The following is a 17,607-nucleotide window of genomic DNA, read 5'->3' as shown; positions in this document are numbered from 1 at the left end:
TAGCGGTGTTGGAAGGGTCTACCGAAGTGTGAGGAGGATCCGGGAGGACACACCATTCTTCTCCATTATCTACCAAGAGGATAAATTTGCGATTCTGGGTGGAGTAGTTGATGAAGCGTTGGTTGCGGAGAGCAACAATAGAAAGAGCATAAGGAGGGTAGCCGACGGCCTCTTCTTCTTTGTTTTGGAGCACATGGGGGAGCAAATCAATTTGGTCCTTGTAAGCTCCACCATTCAAAGAAAGGGCAATGAGGGTGATCATGCCCCCCATGTGTATCTCATCACCAAGCCGCCCATCTCGAGTGTCCAACAATCTCGAGATAAAAGTGGTGGAGCATTTGAACTTTAAACGCTGAGGATTGGTCGGCCAAGAAAAGGCAAGCTACCTCATCTTTCACCATAGAGCCGAGGTTTGCCTTGAAGAATACGGCATACTGAAGGAGCCGGGCAAAGTATCTCAAAGCAATATGGATGATGTTGTTGACCTTTGCGGATTTAGTGCGAAAGATGGGCTTGGTGGAGATGCTCTGCCACCATTCTTGTTCATTATAGGAATGCGACACATTGAGGTCATATCGGAAGGCCGATGCATCCCGGTTGCTTGCCAATGGAAGATCTCATTGAGCTCACTCTCGGATAGGGAATGGTCTTCGTTGAACATACGAAAGTGAAGAATAATTTGAGATTCATTCCCTTCATCATCTTCTTCAATGACTTCCTTGCGGAGGGAAGCAAGGAACTCCAATGTGACGCGCTCATAGGTGTGAGCGTGGAGGTCAATGAACTCGCCCCAACCAAAGTTTTGTGCGAGCCGGACTACTTCATCCATGATGCCAAGCTTTCTTAAGGTGTTCCCGCAGAAGAACCTTGTAGATCGAATGGGACGGTCTATGAGGGTTTTATAGACATCCCAAAAGTGTTTGTTTGGAGCGATGATGCCATGATCATAGATGCCGGGTGGAGGAGGAAAATTTGACGATGAAGATTCACCCGTTCTCTTCCTCTTGGACTTGCTTTTGCCAAAAAGATGCATTGTGAATCTACAAAAATCGCCAAGAATTAACATTAGGAAGATTCAAGCCAAAAGGGGGCACAAGAAGCTCGTCGAGATTAAAAGTGTGTGCAATGAGAGTAAAAGCCATGAGAGTGAAATAGATGTAGACGGTAGCAACAGTACAATTCAAGGCATTAATGGACACTTATAAACCAAGGCATGAGCTAAAAATCCTATGGCAATCGAATGCAAATCCTAAGAAAACCTTGGCGAAAATGGGCATGACGTCCCCTAAAATTCATGAAATCCACTCAAAACTCATCGAAATCAAACCGAGAACAATGAGTAATAGTCACAAAATTCCATCCAACTCAAGAATTTCTCAATCAAAATGTAGCATGAACAACCTAGTGAAAGATTAACACATTCAAGCAAACAAATTGAAATCATGAAAACCCAAGTCATACATGCATATTCATCATGAAACAAGTTCTACTAACAACAACCAACCAATTACAACAAGGAAATCCCAATAACCATTTAAATCAAACAAGCCATGACTAACAATATCAATTATACCACATATCATACTTGAACATGTAAAACATGGTAGAACAAAGAGAAATTGAAGAAATGAGCTTGCAAAAGCTAGAATAACCATACCACAATTGATTGGAAGTAAGTAGAAATCAAGAAGTTTCAAGTCACTCAAACCCTAGAAATTGGGGAAAATTTAAGGAGTGATTTTTATGAGAGATTGTAGGAATTGAGTAGTGGATGTAAATGAAGTGAGGAGGGAAAAAGATAGGAGTGATTTTTATGGAGATTTGAGGTTGAAGGAGGGGTGACTATGGAGTATTAGGGTGAGAAGGAGAAGAAAAGGGAGAGGGAGAGCCGAATGTAAGAAGTAAGAGTGAGAAAGCAGCGGCTCAAACCTTTTAATTCTGGGCAAGCTCGAAAAAGGTTCGGTCGGACCTTATGAGGTTCGGTCGGACCTTATGAGGTTCGGTCGGACCATAATAAGTTCGACCAAACTTTTTAAAAGTTCGGTCGAACTTTTGGATTTTCCAGAAACTGCCTGAATTCAGCCTAATTTGATTTCCAGAACAGGAGCGGCCGAACTTTCTGAAGGTTCGGTCGGACCAGCATAGGTTCGACCAAACTTATGAAAAGTTCGGTCGAACTCTTTGATTTTCCAGAATTCGACAGATTTTAGCCCATTTTGAGTTCTAGGGGAGGAGCGGCCGAACTCTTGGGTGGTTCGGTCAAAACTTTTGCAAAGTTCGGCCGAACCTTGTTGCAGTTTGGTCGAACACCCCTAAATCCCTCTATCTGAAAATTTGCACAAAACTTCCCCTCAAGACACACTAAAATACCACACAATCATGCCTAAGGTATATGGAAAATGCATTCCTTTTTAAGGCAAGACAAACAAGAATACCAACACAAACCAAATAAACGCAAAACCATCAATCCAAAGTTGTGAAAGAAGAAAAGAAAAAATCAAGCAAATAGAATAGAGGAGGGTTAGAAACTCGGGTTGCCTCCCGGAAGCGCTTCTTTAACGTCACTAGCTTGACGTACTTCACACATTCAAGAGATGAGATTGCATTGCATTGACTCAATCAAACCAACATGAGCATCCTCATAATAAAGCTTGAGGCGATGCCCATTGACCTTGAATGACCTCGATCCATCCAAATCATTTAGCTCAACTGCTCCATGGGGGAACACCTCCTTAACGGTGAATGGACCACTCCACCTTGACATGAGCTTTCCGGGAAACAGTTTCATCCTTGAATTGTAAAGCAACACCTTATCTCCAACATTGAAGGTCTTCTTTTCAATTTGCCGGTCATGCCACTCCTTTGACCAGGTTTTGTACAAGCTTGCACAATCATAAGCATCCATCCGTAGTTCCTCTAACTCATGCAAGTCTAGTCCACCTTTGTTCATCCGCACTCGCCAAATCAAAGTTGATCTTTTGATAGCCCATTGAGCACGGTGTTCAAGTTCAACCGGAAGGTGACAAGACTTACCATATACAAGCCGGTAGGGGGTAGTGCCGATGGGGGTTTTGAAAGCGGTTCTATAGGCCCAAAGGGCATCATCTAGCTTGTCCGACCAATCTTTCCTATTCCTAGCCACTGTTTTCTCAAGAATTACCTTGATTTGGCGATTGGAAACCTCCGCTTGCCCACTTGTTTGTGGGTGATAAGTCGTGCCAAAGAGTTGATGGACCCCATTCTTTCTCAGCATCTTTTGAAACACATTATGAATAAAATGAGAACCATTATCGCTAACCACTGCTCTAGGGATCCCAAATTTTGGAAATATCACCTTTTTGAACATCTTCATCACTACCTTGTGGTCATTAGTTGGGGAGGCAATGGCTTCAACCCATTTAGAAACATAATCAACCGCCACAAGAATGTATTGATTTCCATTAGATGAGGGAAAAGGTCCCATGAAATCAATGCCCCACACATCAAACACCTCAAGTTCAAGAATCGGTTGTTGAGGCATTTCATTTCTCTTCGAAACATTACCGGTTCTTTGGCAAGAGTCACATGTTTTCACAAATCCCCATGAATCTTTGAAGATTTGAGGCCACCATAACCCGCTTTGTAATACTTTGAAGGCTGTTTTGTTGGCACCCATGTGCCCTCCACAAGGATCGGAGTGGCACATCTTCAAAACGCTCTTCACTTCATCATTTGGCACACATCTACGGTGTAAACCATCTACTCCTCTTTTGAAAAGGATCGGATCATCCCATATGTAATGCCTTGCTTCCCTTTTCAACTTCTTCTTCTGGTTCCTTGAAGCATTTGGAGGAAACTCCCCACAAGCCAAATAGTTCACCAAATCCGCAAACCAAGGAAGATCTTTCTCGGCCAACAAGTAAAGCACATCATCTTTTAACTCATCACAAATTGGGACCCCATCGTCATTATCTTGCACGTTCTCTAACCGGGATAGATGATCCGCAACCACATTTTCGGCCCCCTTTTTGTCCCGAATCTCTACATCGAATTGTTGAAGTGATAGCACCCAACGAAGAAGACAAGGCTTGGACTCTTTCTTTGCCACAAGGTACCTAATAGCCGCATGATCAGTGTAGACAATAGTTTTGGAACCAATGAGGTAGTTCCAAAACTTCTCAAAAGCATGAACCACGGCAAGAAATTCTTTCTCTGTTGTGGTGTAGTTCCGTTGAGCTTCATTCAAGGTCTTAGACATGTAGTAAATCACGTGAAGCCTCTTCTCTACCCTTTGCCCCAATACACCTCCAATCGCAACATCACTTGCATCGCACATAAGCTCAAATGGAAAATCCCATCTTGGCCCTTGCACAATTGGAGTTGAGATTAAAGCCTCCTTTAATTTGTTGAAAGCTTGGAGACACTCTTCATCAAAAATAAAGATGGCATCTTTTTGAAGAAGAGCATTTAGGGGTCTAGCAATTTGTGAGAAATCCTTGAGGAATCTCCTATAGAACCCGGCATGCCCCAAAAATGACCTTACTCCTCTCACATTGATTGGCGGGGGAAGCTTTTCTATCACTTCAACTTTGGCCTTGTCAACCTTAATCCCTTTGTTTGAAATCTTGTGACCAAGGACAATTCCCTCTTCCACCATAAAGTGGCATTTCTCCCAATTCAAAACCAAATTGACCTTCTCACATCTTGTCAAGCACTTGCCCAAGTTGGACAAACAATCCTCGAACGAAAGGCCCCCTACCGAGAAATCATCCATGAAAACTTCCATTTTGGCTTCAAGCATGTCCCCAAAAATACTCATCATGCATCTTTGGAAGGTTGCCGGTGCGTTGCAAAGCCCGAAGGGCATCCTCTTGTATGCAAAGGTTCCATAGGGACAAGTAAAAGTTGTTTTCTCTTGGTCATCCGGGTTTATAGGGATTCGAAAGAAACCCGAATAACCATCAAGAAAGCAATAATACTTGTGCTTGGTTAGTCTTTCAAGCATTTGGTCGATAAAAGGGAGAGGAAAATGATCCTTGTTGGTGGATGCATTTAGAAGTCTATAGTCTATGCACATCCTCCAACCAGTCACCGTTCTAGTTGAAATGAGATTACCATTCTCATTTTCAACTACGGTCATTCCTCCCTTTTTAGGGACCACATGAACGGGGGAAACCCATCTAGAACTCGAAATGGGGAAGATGATGCCGGCATCAAGGAGTTTGGTGATTTCCTTCTTCACCACCTCCCCCATTTGAGGATTGAGTTTCCTTTGCCTCTCAATGGAAGGCTTAACACCCTCCTCAAGTGTTATGTGGTGCATACATAAAGCGGGGCTAATACCTTTGAGGTTATCTATGGTATAGCCTAAAGCACCTTGGTGATCTCTCAAAACACCACATAACATTTGAGTTTGGCACTCGTTCAAAGAAGAATTCACAATAACCGGAAAAGTTGAATTGGGGCCCAGAAACTCATACCTTAGGTGTGATGGTAGAGGTTTCAACTCTACCATTGGAACACCCTTACCTTCTGTTGAGATAGCTACTTCTAATGCATCATGTGTTGTGATTCCCATGCACACTTGCTCATTGCTTGATTCCGTACTTCCTTCAAGCATCTCTTCATACAATGCCATCTCTTTGCTTTGGTCACCTATCTTTTCCTTGTTCAAAAGGACATTCTCAAGGGCATCGTTAGTAGTGAGCAAGTGTTCATGCATAGAAGTTACAATAGAATCAATAGTATCAATCATCATGCAATTATCAAGACTAGAGCTTGGATATTTCATGCTCTCATTCAAATCAAATTCTATCACCTCATCTCCTACTTTTAGTGAAATTTTAGCACTTTGAACATCTATTAAAGCACCCGAAGTAGTAAGAAAAGGTCTTCCTAGAATTATTGGAATGTTAACATCTTCATCCATCTCTAACACAACAAAATCCACCGGGATTACAAACTTCCCCACCCTTAGAGGAACATCCTCTACCTTACCCTTTGGGAATTTAATAGAGCGATCAGCCAATTGAAGGGTGATTTTGGTGGGTAGAAGTTCCCCTATCCCAAGTCTTTGGTATACCGAGTATGGCATTAGGCTAACACTAGCCCCTAGGTCACACAAAGCATTATCAATTTGCATCTTGTATATGGCACATGGGATAGAAAAGTTACCGGGATCTTTTAACTTTGGTGGCATCTTATTCATGATAATAGCACTACAATTCTCGGTGAGATTCACCGTTTCCACCACATCACACTTTCTCCTTCCACTCAAAATATCTTTTAAAAACCTAGCATAGTTAGGCATTTGCTTGATAGCATCGGTAAAAGGGATTGAAAGGTGAATTTGCTTCAGTGTTTCAAGGAATTTTCCGAATTTCACATCTAATTTGTGTCTCACAAATTTATGGGGATATGGAAGTCTTTGCAATTGTTTGGTTTCTTTTTCACTCTCTTTTTCTCTTCTCTCTTTCTCAAATTCTTTTTCTTTCTCACATTCTTTCTCCTTTTCATTCTCATGGTTTTGCTCTCTCTCTTGTTCAAAATCACTTTTAAAGGGAGGCTCACTCATGTTCACTTTCTCATTGTTTTCCTTAGGGACTCTCTCTTCCAACACTTTCCCACTCCTAGTTGATATAACATTCACCGGTTTCTTGGGGTCAAGTCCTTGGGGTGGAAGTTTAGAAGTGCTAGCTCCCTCTTTTAAAGCATTGGCCAATTGATAAATTTGTGTTTCAAGCATTTTGTTACGGGTCATTACTTCACTAAATTTCTTTTCACTTGAGGCCATGAAAGAATTGAACATTTTAGTTTGATTTTCCATCATTTCCTCCAAGCTAGACCTACTATGTGGTGCTTGTGCATAGTGGTTGTCTTGGGAAGCCCTATTACCTCTAGCATTCGAATTGGACGTATTTTGATTAGAAGAAACTCTATTATTATTGTTGTTCCAATTGTTCCGATTATTAGAGTTTCCCCCTTGGTGAAATTGCCCTTGATTCCCATAGTTTCTTTGACTATTATGATTATGGTTACCATAACCACCTTGTTGGTTGTAGTTACCTTGGGGATTTTGGTCCCTTTGGTTCTTACTTCCTCATTGATTTTGATTATGGTAATCGTAATCATTTCCTCTTTGGTTATAGGAATTCCACCTTTGTTCTCTTCTATTTGGTGGTAAGTATCTTTGATTGTCATTCTTATGTTTATTATCATAAGACAAGGCATTGACTTGTTTATTTTCATTTTCATTACCATCTTCGTATTGGGGTTGGGGTTGGAAATCATAATTACAAGAAGAGGTATCATGGTCATAAGACCCACAATTTTCACAAAACAAACATCTATGAGGCATGTTATTAGAAGTAGAGGGAGAAGAGTTAGAATTCATACCTCTCTCCTTAGATTGGGAGGGATGCTCTTGTGTTGAACTAGAGGTCTCTAGTTTTGCCTTAATGGACGTCATCTCCTTTCCAAGGTTGGCGATTTGGGAGGTCAAATTGTTGATGGCATTAAGATGATCAACGGAGTAAACCGCATTTCCTCCCTTGTTTAGAGAATCTCTCTCTCCTTCTTGCCAATCCATGTGGTGCCTCACCACATCCTCAATTATCTCTATGACTTGCTCCTCCGTCTTGTTCATAATCGGGCCACCCGCTCCTGCATCCAAGCTAGTCTTTCCTTGTGGGCTCAAGCCCCATAGAAAATTTGAAGCACTTGATATGACGGAATGCCATGATGAGGGCACTCCCTTTGATATTCCTTGTATCGTTCCCATGCTTCATAAATGGTTTCACTAGCTTTTTGACGGAAACCTTGGATCAAAGCTCTTGCCTCGGCCGTCTTCTTTTGGGAATAGAATCTTCCTAAGAAAGCCGTGGTGACCTCGTCCCAAGTTCTCAAGGAGTTAGGCCTCACCTCCTTCTCAAGCCATTCAAGAGCTCTTCCTATCAAAGAAAAAGGAAACAACTTTAGTCTCACAAACTCTTGAGTTACCCCATTTACCTTGATCGTGTTACAATATTTTTCGAACTCGTTCAAGTGTGCAAGAGGGCTCTCATGTTTTGCTCCACTATATTGCCTCCTTTCAATCAAATTAATCATTGCGGGCTGAATCTCGAAGTCATTGGCTTGAGTAACGGGTGGAGCAATGCCGCTTGAAGCTCTATAAGCTCCCGGTGTTCCCAACTCCTTGAAAGGTCTTTGAGGTGGTGGTTCCGCGTCACCCATTTGATCTCGATCCTCCTCGAAATTGGTCTCTCTAGCTGGGGGAGTAGTAAACGGCCTAGAACCGGCTCTTTTTCTCCTTCTATAAGTTTGCTCAATCTCGGGATCGTAAGGTACCAAGATCCTGTTATGAGTTCTGCGCATACACTCTCAACAAACGCAATTAGTACCAAGGCTACAAGTGTAGCCAAAAAGAGACAATCTTTTTGAATTTTTTTTTATGGTGAACTAGACTCAAGTAATCAATTAGCTATCAACAACACCGTTACCCCGGCAACAGCGCCATTTTGATGGGCGTTAGAACGGTTGTACATTCCACACTCAATCAAACACATTTATTAACAAACACCTTACAAACCAAGCATAATGACAAGTAAGAGTTCGGTCCACAAGGAACAGGATATGATTGCCAAAGATCTTTACACTTAAGCTAGCTCGAAGTCAATTGGTGAATAGGGGTTCGTCAAGAAGACAAACAAACTATGGTTCTAAATCAATGAATTAAAGATACTAGGGAATGAGATCCACTCAACCAAGGCAAATAGGCAAACGGGGAGTAAAAAAAACAAGATATAGCAAGGACTATATGTAAAATCAACCTCATGCAATTAGAAAACAACTCACACTACTAAACTTAGATTCCTCATTAGTTTAGCAATAGATGATACATAATCAAATTACAATAAGTAATGACGTACTCAATTTACACTTCCATGTCAAATTAGGCATATCATACTATCAAGCTCCTTAGTCAAGGGTAGCTAAACCTATCATGAGGAACTAACAAGCAATCTCATATAATCAATTTAATTGCAATACAAACATCAATGCTTCTCCCACATTTGCATAGTTAACCCAAAAGGTCGAGCTTCACCCAACCCCTAGCAAGAAAACTACTCACAACTCATGTTTATCAACATGCAATCAAGAATTAGGGTTCTAAATACTTCAATAATTGGGGAAAAGTGGTTAACAATTGAAATAACTATCATCCAATAACAAATTACCAAGAACTAAGAAGATTTAAATAACATGCAAATACCAAATGAAATCTGAAATTAAAAGGAAGAAGGTTGGAGAAATTACTAATTGAAGCTTCAAATGTTGAATACAAATTGCCCAACTTTGAGAATAATTCTTGAATTTCACTAATACAATGATTTGATTTGATGAAAACTAAGCTAAATTAATCCTAAGGAATGTTTCAAACTAAGAGAGGTTTCTGAAAACTGGGCTACTGTCCTCCTTCTCCCGTCGTCCTTTTTTAAACGATCTCAAAAGAACCTTAAATAGTCCGTAAAAAATTGGCTGAGATCGGGAAAAGGTCCAACCGAACTCTGGGTAAGTTCGGTCGGACTCAGGGTAGGTTTGGTCGAACCTCCCTGATCCTTGTTTGGTCGAACTTTTGAGGTTCGACCTCTCCTGCAAAATTGCTGAAAACAGGTTTGACACTGCCTTCACTGCACCCTGGAGGTTCGGTCGAACTTTTGAAAAGTTTGACCACACCAAGGTTCGACCGGACCTTTCAGAGGTTCGGCCACACCTCCTCTTGCACTTCCTTTTCTTGCTTCTTCTCCTTCCCTTTTGCTCCTCTTGCCTTTGTCCATGGCTTCCATGCTTGGCCAAGGGGCCTCCCACCGTGCATAGGACCGTCACGGAACCTGCAGAAGATACCAAAGTTCACGAGAGCATGGGGATGATAAAATAATGCATAAAGATTATCAAAATAAGCATTACTTTTCATCAACACAAAAAGAATCCATAAGAGGATAATGAGGTGGAAAAACCTAAGAAAAATAAGAGGAAAAAGACCTAAATACTACCCCTAAGAGTGACATGAATGTCACTCATCAGGGGGCTGAGAAAAAATCTCCTCAGAAAGACTCGGCCGGCCAAAAGAAAGAAGGAAAAAAGAGAAAGGAAGTCTGGGTGGATGACGCCCAGTCACAGAAGTCCAAGAAGGTCAAGGCGTACGAGCCTCAGTTTGAATTCAATAAGGATTGTTATTCTATCTTGATGGAAATCAAGGATAAGTTTGAGTTTGAGAAGCCACAGCCGTTGAGAGGCCCGACTCAATATAGGAACATGAACAAGTATTGTCATTACCATAAGGACGTGGGACATGACACAAATGATTGTATCAACTTGAAGAGACTGCTTGACACGTTAGCCGAGAAGGGCATGCTGAATTCATATGTGATGAAGTCCAAATTCACTTACACACGGACAAACAACACGTCCGAGCAAAGACAGAAGAATGATAAGAACAAAGATAAAGAAGATGATGGCAACGACACTGATTCAGGCTTTGTGGCCGTCATATCAGGAGGATTTGCTTCAGGTGGCCCTACTATGAGGGGGGATCAAGCAGGACGCCCGCAACTTGTGTAAAGTAATGCAAATGGATTCAGTGAAGGCCGAACCTTTCTCGAAGTAGTCATCAGTGAAGCTGATCGGGGGGAGGTCAAACCCTTGCACAATGATCCCATGGTATTCATTATGAAGATAGCCAACTTGAAGGTCGTACGAATATTAATTGACACGGGTAGCTCGGCTGATATCATCAGCCTGGCCGCCTTGAAAAATCTAAGCTTCCCAGAGGATGCTCTCCAGGACATCACTCACCCGTTGGTTGGATTTGGGGGGAATGTCATCCACCCAGTGGGACGGATTGACTTATCTGTCCGATTTGGGCAAAAAGGGGAAGGAAGGGATATGGTTGTCCGCTTCTTGGTTGTGAAAGAACTGACTGGATATAATGTCATACTCGGACGTCCTACACTGAATGCAGCAAAAGCAGTCATTGTGTTTCACCTAATGCTGCTAAAGTTTGAGAGGACGGGCGGGAAAATAGGCACGATCCAAGGAAGTCAGAAGATGGCAAAAGAATGTAATCAGTTGGAAGTTAAGCCTACAACGCGCGGACCAAAATCGTCCGAGCCAAAAGAAGAAGGAACCTCACTCCCAACACAGCAGGTCGGCCAGAAGCGTAAGGCGGCCAAGATAGAGCAAGCATAGCAGCTAATGACTGTCGATCGGCCGGACGAGTTACGACCACAGCCGGCCGGCAGTCACCAGGATATAGTGCTCGACCCCGATCAACCAAGTCGGTCGGTTAGTGTAGGCACTATAGCTGTGGGTGTGCTTGGGGATGAGTTAATTCAATTGTTTGAGAGAGTTCAAAGATGTATTTGCATTTGATGTTGGCGAGATGCCAGGTATAAGCCCTAACCTGGTCGTGCACAAATTGGCTGTAAACCCGGCCGTTAAACTTGTCCGCCAGAAGAAAAGGAATCATGGAGAGGAGAGGAATCAGGCGGCCGCAGCAGAAGTCAAGAAGCTTCTGGATGCCGGTTTCATTCGGTAATGTTATTACCCAGAATAGGAGGCCAATGTGGTCCTTGTGAAGAAGCCGAATGGAACTTGGAGAATGTGTGTGGATTACACCGATCTAAACAAGGCATTCCCTAAGGATATCTTTCCCCTGCCCAAAATCGACCGCCTGGTTGATTCGACGACCGGGCATGCCCTGATGAGTTTTATGGACGCATACTCCGGATTCCATTAAATTCCATTATGGGAAGAAGACCAGGAGAAAACAGCGCTCGTGACTGAGCATGGGTTATATTGTTACAAAGTTATGCCATTCGGCCTTAAGAATGCCCCAGCTACCTTTCAACGACTTGTTAATACAGTCTTCAGAGATCAGCTCGGCCGGAATATGGAGGCGTACATTGATGACATGATTGTCAAGTCAAAAGAGTCGGCCGACCATTTGAAGGATCTACGAGAAACTTTCACCGAACTCAGGCGGCATAAGATGATACTAAATCCAAAGAAATGTGTCTTTGGTGTTGAGTCCGGTAAATTTCTCGGATTTTTAATTGATCAACGTGGAATTGAGGCCAACCCTGAAAAAATCCAAGCTGTCATGGACATGAAGTCACCAAGGACAATTAAAAAAGTCCAAATATTGACCGGCTGTTTAGCAGCACTTAGTAGATTTCTGTCAAGATCAGGGGACAAGTGCCGTTATTTCTTTCAAACCATAAAAAAAGAAAGCCATGTTTGAGTGGACAGAGGAGGCCGAGGAAGCATTTGTACAGCTAAAATGCCATCTACATACATTGCCTCGGCTTGTCAGTCCACTTAAGAGTGAGAAGCTATTTATCTATCTTGTCATCTCAGAACACTCCTTAAGTGTCGTCCTACTTGCTGAACGGGATGGCCGCCAGATCCCTGTCTACTTTATCAGCCACGTACTTCATAACGCCGAGTTAAGGTATCCCCCTATTGAAAAATTTGGCTTGGCATTATACATGGAATAAAAAAAGCTGCGGCCATACTTCTTAGCACATTCAATTGTGGTCTACACAGACCAACCTCTGAAGAAGCCATTTACAAATTTAGAGGCAAGCGGCCGTATGCTTAAATGGGCCTTGGAAATGAGAGGCTTTGACATTGCATTTGAGCCAAGAAAAGCAATTAAGGGCCAAGCCTTTGCTGATTTTTTAGCTGAAATGACTCGAACGGATCTTCAGACGGCCGGCGATCAGATCTGAAAAGTGTTTGTGGATGGTAGTGCGACAGCTACTGGCTGTGGTGCAGGTGTTATATGTCAGTCTCCTGAGGGAGACAAGTTTGAATATACTCTGAGATTCCAGTTCCAAGCCTCTAATAATGAGGCCGAGTACGAAGCCCTCTTGGCCGACCTTAGAATGTGTAAGGCGGCAGGAGCAACAAAAATTGATGTATGCTCGGACTCTCTACTTGTAGTCGGCCAGGTGAATGGAGACTTCGAGGCGAGGGAGCCGGCCATGATAAAGTACTTAAAGATCGTAAAAGAGGAGGCTAAGAGCCTAGATCATTTCACTCTACAGCAGGTCCCTCGTTCGTCCAATCATCAGGCGGACGCCCTCTCTAAGTTAGCATCCTCAGCATCATGTGATACTCCTAGGTCAGTGTTTTGGGAAGTGAAAGAAAAGAGGAGTATTGACGCTGAAACAGTACACACCATTGATAGAAGCTCAACTTGGATGGACGGGATCATATCTTACCTAAAGGATGGATTACTCCTGGCCGATCCTAAAGAGAGTTGGCTGATGAAAAAGAGAGCGGCCTGGTTTGAAATTAAGCAAGGAGAGTTGTTCAAAAAGACATTTGTAAGGCCGTACCTGAAATGCATCACTCCTGAGAGAGGGCATGATGTCTTGGATGATCTTCACTAGGGGCAGTGTGGTTCTCACATTGGAGGACGAGCTTTGGCTGAAAAGGCTGCCCGCCTGGGTTACTACTGGCCGAGCTTAAAGTCGGACACAATGGAAATGGTAAAGAAGTGTGACAAGTGCCAGAGGTTCGCAACATTAATTCACCGGCCTGCCAACAGTCTTTCGTCCATCAGCAGTCCGCTCCCCTTTGCCAAATGGGGGATGGACATTTTAGGACCATACACACCAGCGTCCGGCCAAAGGCGGTATGTGCTTGTAGCAGTAGACTACTTCACAAAATGGGCAGAGGCCGAGGCCGTCCGGGGCATCAAATGGATGGATGTTTCAGCTTTCATATAGAAGAGTATCATTACTCGCTTTGGCGTTCCTCAGTCTATGGTGTTTGACAACGGACCTCAGCTCGAAACGCCTCAACTCAAAGAATGGTTGGAAGACCAAGGCATAGCTCATTGCTTTGCTTCAGTCGGCCGTCCACAAGCAAATGGTCAGGTAGAGGCATACAACAAATTGATCTCCAATGGAACTAAGCGCAAGCTTGAAAGAACAGGTGGCTTATGGGCTGACGAGTTAGTTAATGTGTTGTGGTCCATACGAACCACGGCCAAGAGTTCCACAAGAGAAACTCCCTTCTTCTTAGTCTATGGTGCTGAGGCGGTCCTTCCAATTGAAATTTATGAGCCCACCCTTAGGGTAATGCTATATGATGAAGCGGCCAATTGGGAAGCCATGAAGACTGCCCTAGATTTCCTTCCTGAAGCCAGGGGCAACGCGGCACTTAGACACGAAATCTATCGTCTACGGATGACAAGGGCGTACAATCGCCGAGTGTCTAAGTTGCCGATGAAGTTGGGAGATCTGGTCCTAAGAAAGATGGAGGCTGTGGGACGAGCAAATGAAGATGGGAAGCTGACCCCAAATTGGGAAGGGCCGTATCGAGTCAGGGAAGAAGTCCGAGATGGGACTTATCGTCTCGAAGCCATGAACGGCCGACCCATTCCGCGTACATGGAACACAGACAATCTGAAGAGATATTATGTTTAAGTACTTAGCCAAAAGTTGTGTATACAGCTAGGTCTGTTGACCGAGCAATGTAAGCCGTACGGCCACAACAATGTAATTTTGACGAATTAATGAAAAGTCAAACATTGTTATAATTATTTTTCCATTTAATTTATGCTTATTTGCACAGTCATAACTTTTACGACCGCCTGAAATTTGCAAGTAGGTTGCTTGCAACATAGCAACTCGGCCGCTAAACAAAAGTAAATTAAATAAAATAAGAATGGGCAACTTAGTCCCAAGTCATATGAATGCGTCTGCCCTTAATTAAGGCGGACGGAAAAGGTAAGGCACCCTGTGAAACCCATATAATGGGGAAAGGGCATACCTAGGAATTCAAGCCCAGCCGAGCATGAAAATTTTGAGTTGAGATCATACTTGGAGTTTTCTGAGTGCGTCCAAGCGATAGTTTCAACGGACAAACTCACATAAAGCCAATTGAACGACCAATTAACGTGTTGATTCGGCGTACCACCTAGTCCAAGGGCAATCATTATTATGATTTGATTAACTTGGTAGAAGTCATACCACCTAAGGTATAAATTTTACCAAGTCAATCAAACCACCCAAAGTATGGACTAGGCGAACGCTGAATAAAGGGGCATACCCCTCAATTGTACGAAGATACAAAAATGTGAAAAGAACGCGTACGAAAATGCAAAAAACTATGCAAAAACTTGTTAAGTAAAAAATGTGCAAAGTATGGAGCAAAATTTGGGAGCTGAATTAATAAAAGGACCGCTCAAAAGGCGGAAAAATATCTTACATAAAAACCGCTCGAAAAGGCGGCTGAAAAAGTCAAGAAAAATTATACATAAATGGTTAACAAGGCAGAAAAATAAAGCTGAAATCATGGGGCGGCTGGAGCAGAAGCTGGACTCTGACCTGGGACGAGCTCTTGAACGATGGCAGAGGACGCGTCATCAGCAGGCGTCTCCTTGCTCTCAGCCTCACCGTCTTTTCTGGCCACCACTTCCTCGATTTCCTCCTCCTCTGAGGTAGTTGGCGTGACGTCTAGCTCAGGTGAAGGCTGCCCGGCCTTCTTAGCCTCTTCTCTGAGGCAGACAAAGTTAAGACGCTTGGTGAAGCGTTCCTGATAATAGGCCGCCTCTCCCTCGTCCACCATAAGCTCAAAAGCCTCAAAGAAGTGGCTCTTCAGCCTGTCCTCAGCATTCTGCTCCATGAGGACCACCTCATCCGCCCTGGGGGTCCGAGGTGTTCGCAATTGGAGAGTTAAGTCCTCAACGGACTTTTTTAAACTTTCCACCTCGGCCCTCAGAGCGTCCGACTCGTCCAAGGCCTCCTTCAAGTGTTTTTGGGCCAAGGCCACATCACTCTGAAGCTTCTCGGAGGCCTCGAACCCTTCCCTCTAGCGCTGGCCGTCCAGCAGGGCCTGGTCCCTCTCCTGTCTCATGGCATCTCTGGCCATGGACTCTTGTTGAAGGGCCTCGCCCAGCTTCACCAAATCTTCCGCCTGCCGCGCCGCCTTGTCGGACAGCGCGTTGATTTGGGTTTCGAAATAACAGCGTTGGACGGCCACCTCCCCAGTAATGGCATCCTGGGTCTTCTGAATCTGGGCCCAGGCATGCTTCAGCCGCTCATTCTCCTTGTCCTTCCATTCCAGGAAGGCATTCAGCCGCAGGAAGAGCTGCGTACAGGGTAATTGCGTTAGCAAAGTGAGAGCGAAAAATTGACTAAGTGCATTTGAGGGTAAAAGTTACCTCAGCGCTGCAATTGATCATGGGGCCGAGGAAGCCCTCATGTATCCCCCACAGCTTGTCTCGCTGCTCAGCGGAGACGGCCCGGGCCATGGCTTCCCGCATAGCCTTTCTGTCCGCCCCAGTAAGGGACTGGCCGGGCGTCTTCATGTGTAGCTCCTCTGAAATATCTGTATGCGGACGCAAAGAATTTAATGTAAGTTTAGTAAACAAAAGAGAAGAAACGAAATAGAAAGTCCAAAGTTACTTGGACTGACCGTCAGAGAAGCTTGGAGGGGTAGGAAGGTTGAAAGTGAAGGGCGGAGGCGGCGCAGGTTCATCACCCTCTTCACCCGTCTGGCCAGGCTGGTCACCGGCCGACTGAGTGACCTCCAGCCAATCAGCTTTCTTGACTCTTTGAACGGGCGGAGTCAATTCAGGCTCGGTCGGTTTTGCCGGGGCCGACTTACCCCTATTGTCTGATTTCACGGACCCAACATGACCCGCATGGCGGCCGGATCTATGGACTTGGAGGCCCCGCTATCGCTCAGCCGGGGTTGTTCTCCTTTGGACTGCTTAGAGGCAGTCCGCGACGTCGTCTTAGCCGCAGAAGTGGAAGTGGTCTTGGACGCGACCGTCTTCCTTTGTTTGGACGCCTTGCCGTCTTGGTCCGTTTTGGACGCAGGGGAAGACTGCTTCCGTTTGGACCTGGGGGTTGGAGTGGCCAGCTGTAAAGACAAAAGTTAGTAAAAGAAAACAAGATAATATAATAGGCCGAGCCAAGTTAGGAAGAAGATCTCTTCCGTAATGCATACACGGACGAGAGAAAGAAAGCTAGATGGGTTTACTTACTCCTTTAGTTTGCTCGTACAGCCTCTGGCGAGCCTTGTACCGAGCCAAGTCAATCTTGGACATGTTGACCTCCCCTTTCTGCTCTTGGTCTAGCATCTTGTACGCCTCAGCTGAAAGAGAAGAGGAAAAAGAGTTAGAAAATTCTTCAATATCAAATAATCTGTGTAAGTGTAAGAATATGTGTCCGTGCGTCCACCTTGGGGCAGATTCTTGTACAGGACATAGGCAGACATAAAGGTGGGATCCCACAACCAGCTGGATAAAGGGACCCAGCTACTTAGAACGCGCTCAGTTCTGCCGCCCCTTCTCACCCGCTTGACTTTGAATATTCAAGTTGGTACTCCTGGCTGGGGTGGACGGGTGGCTTATCAGGCTTGAGGTCCCCGCGTCCAAGTTGAATTGGCTCAGCATTGAACCGATTCATCCGCAAGTTAAATTCAACATCCTTGGTTTTGATGTGGTAGAATCGGTGCTTCCAGTCACGCCACTTAGAGACGCGGTCCATCACCATCATGTAATCTCTAGTGGTGCTCAAGATGAGCCAGCCGTCCGTATCCACGTCC

At 44.2% G+C, this 17,607-nt stretch overlaps 1 protein-coding gene across 1 annotated transcript; it reads left to right on the top strand.

Moving 5' to 3' along the window:
* The first annotated feature begins 13,811 nt into the window (after positions 1 to 13,811).
* On the top strand, positions 13,812 to 14,477 carry LOC110704658. Its single transcript, XM_021882477.1, has one exon. It carries the CDS (start codon positions 13,812 to 13,814, stop codon positions 14,475 to 14,477), a length of 666 nt encoding a protein of 221 aa, XP_021738169.1.
* The last annotated feature ends 3,130 nt before the right edge of the window (positions 14,478 to 17,607 follow it).

This window comes from Chenopodium quinoa, unplaced genomic scaffold (genome assembly GCF_001683475.1).
Source record: "Chenopodium quinoa cultivar QQ74 unplaced genomic scaffold, ASM168347v1, whole genome shotgun sequence".
In the NCBI taxonomy this organism is placed as follows: Eukaryota; Viridiplantae; Streptophyta; class Magnoliopsida; order Caryophyllales; family Amaranthaceae; genus Chenopodium; species Chenopodium quinoa.
This window is presented reverse-complemented; position numbering and strand designations above follow the sequence as displayed.

Coding starts and splice junctions, on each gene's coding strand:
- LOC110704658 (XM_021882477.1), top strand. CDS start 13,812: ATGGTGTTTGACAACGGACCTCAGCTCGAAACGCCTCAACTCAAAGAA.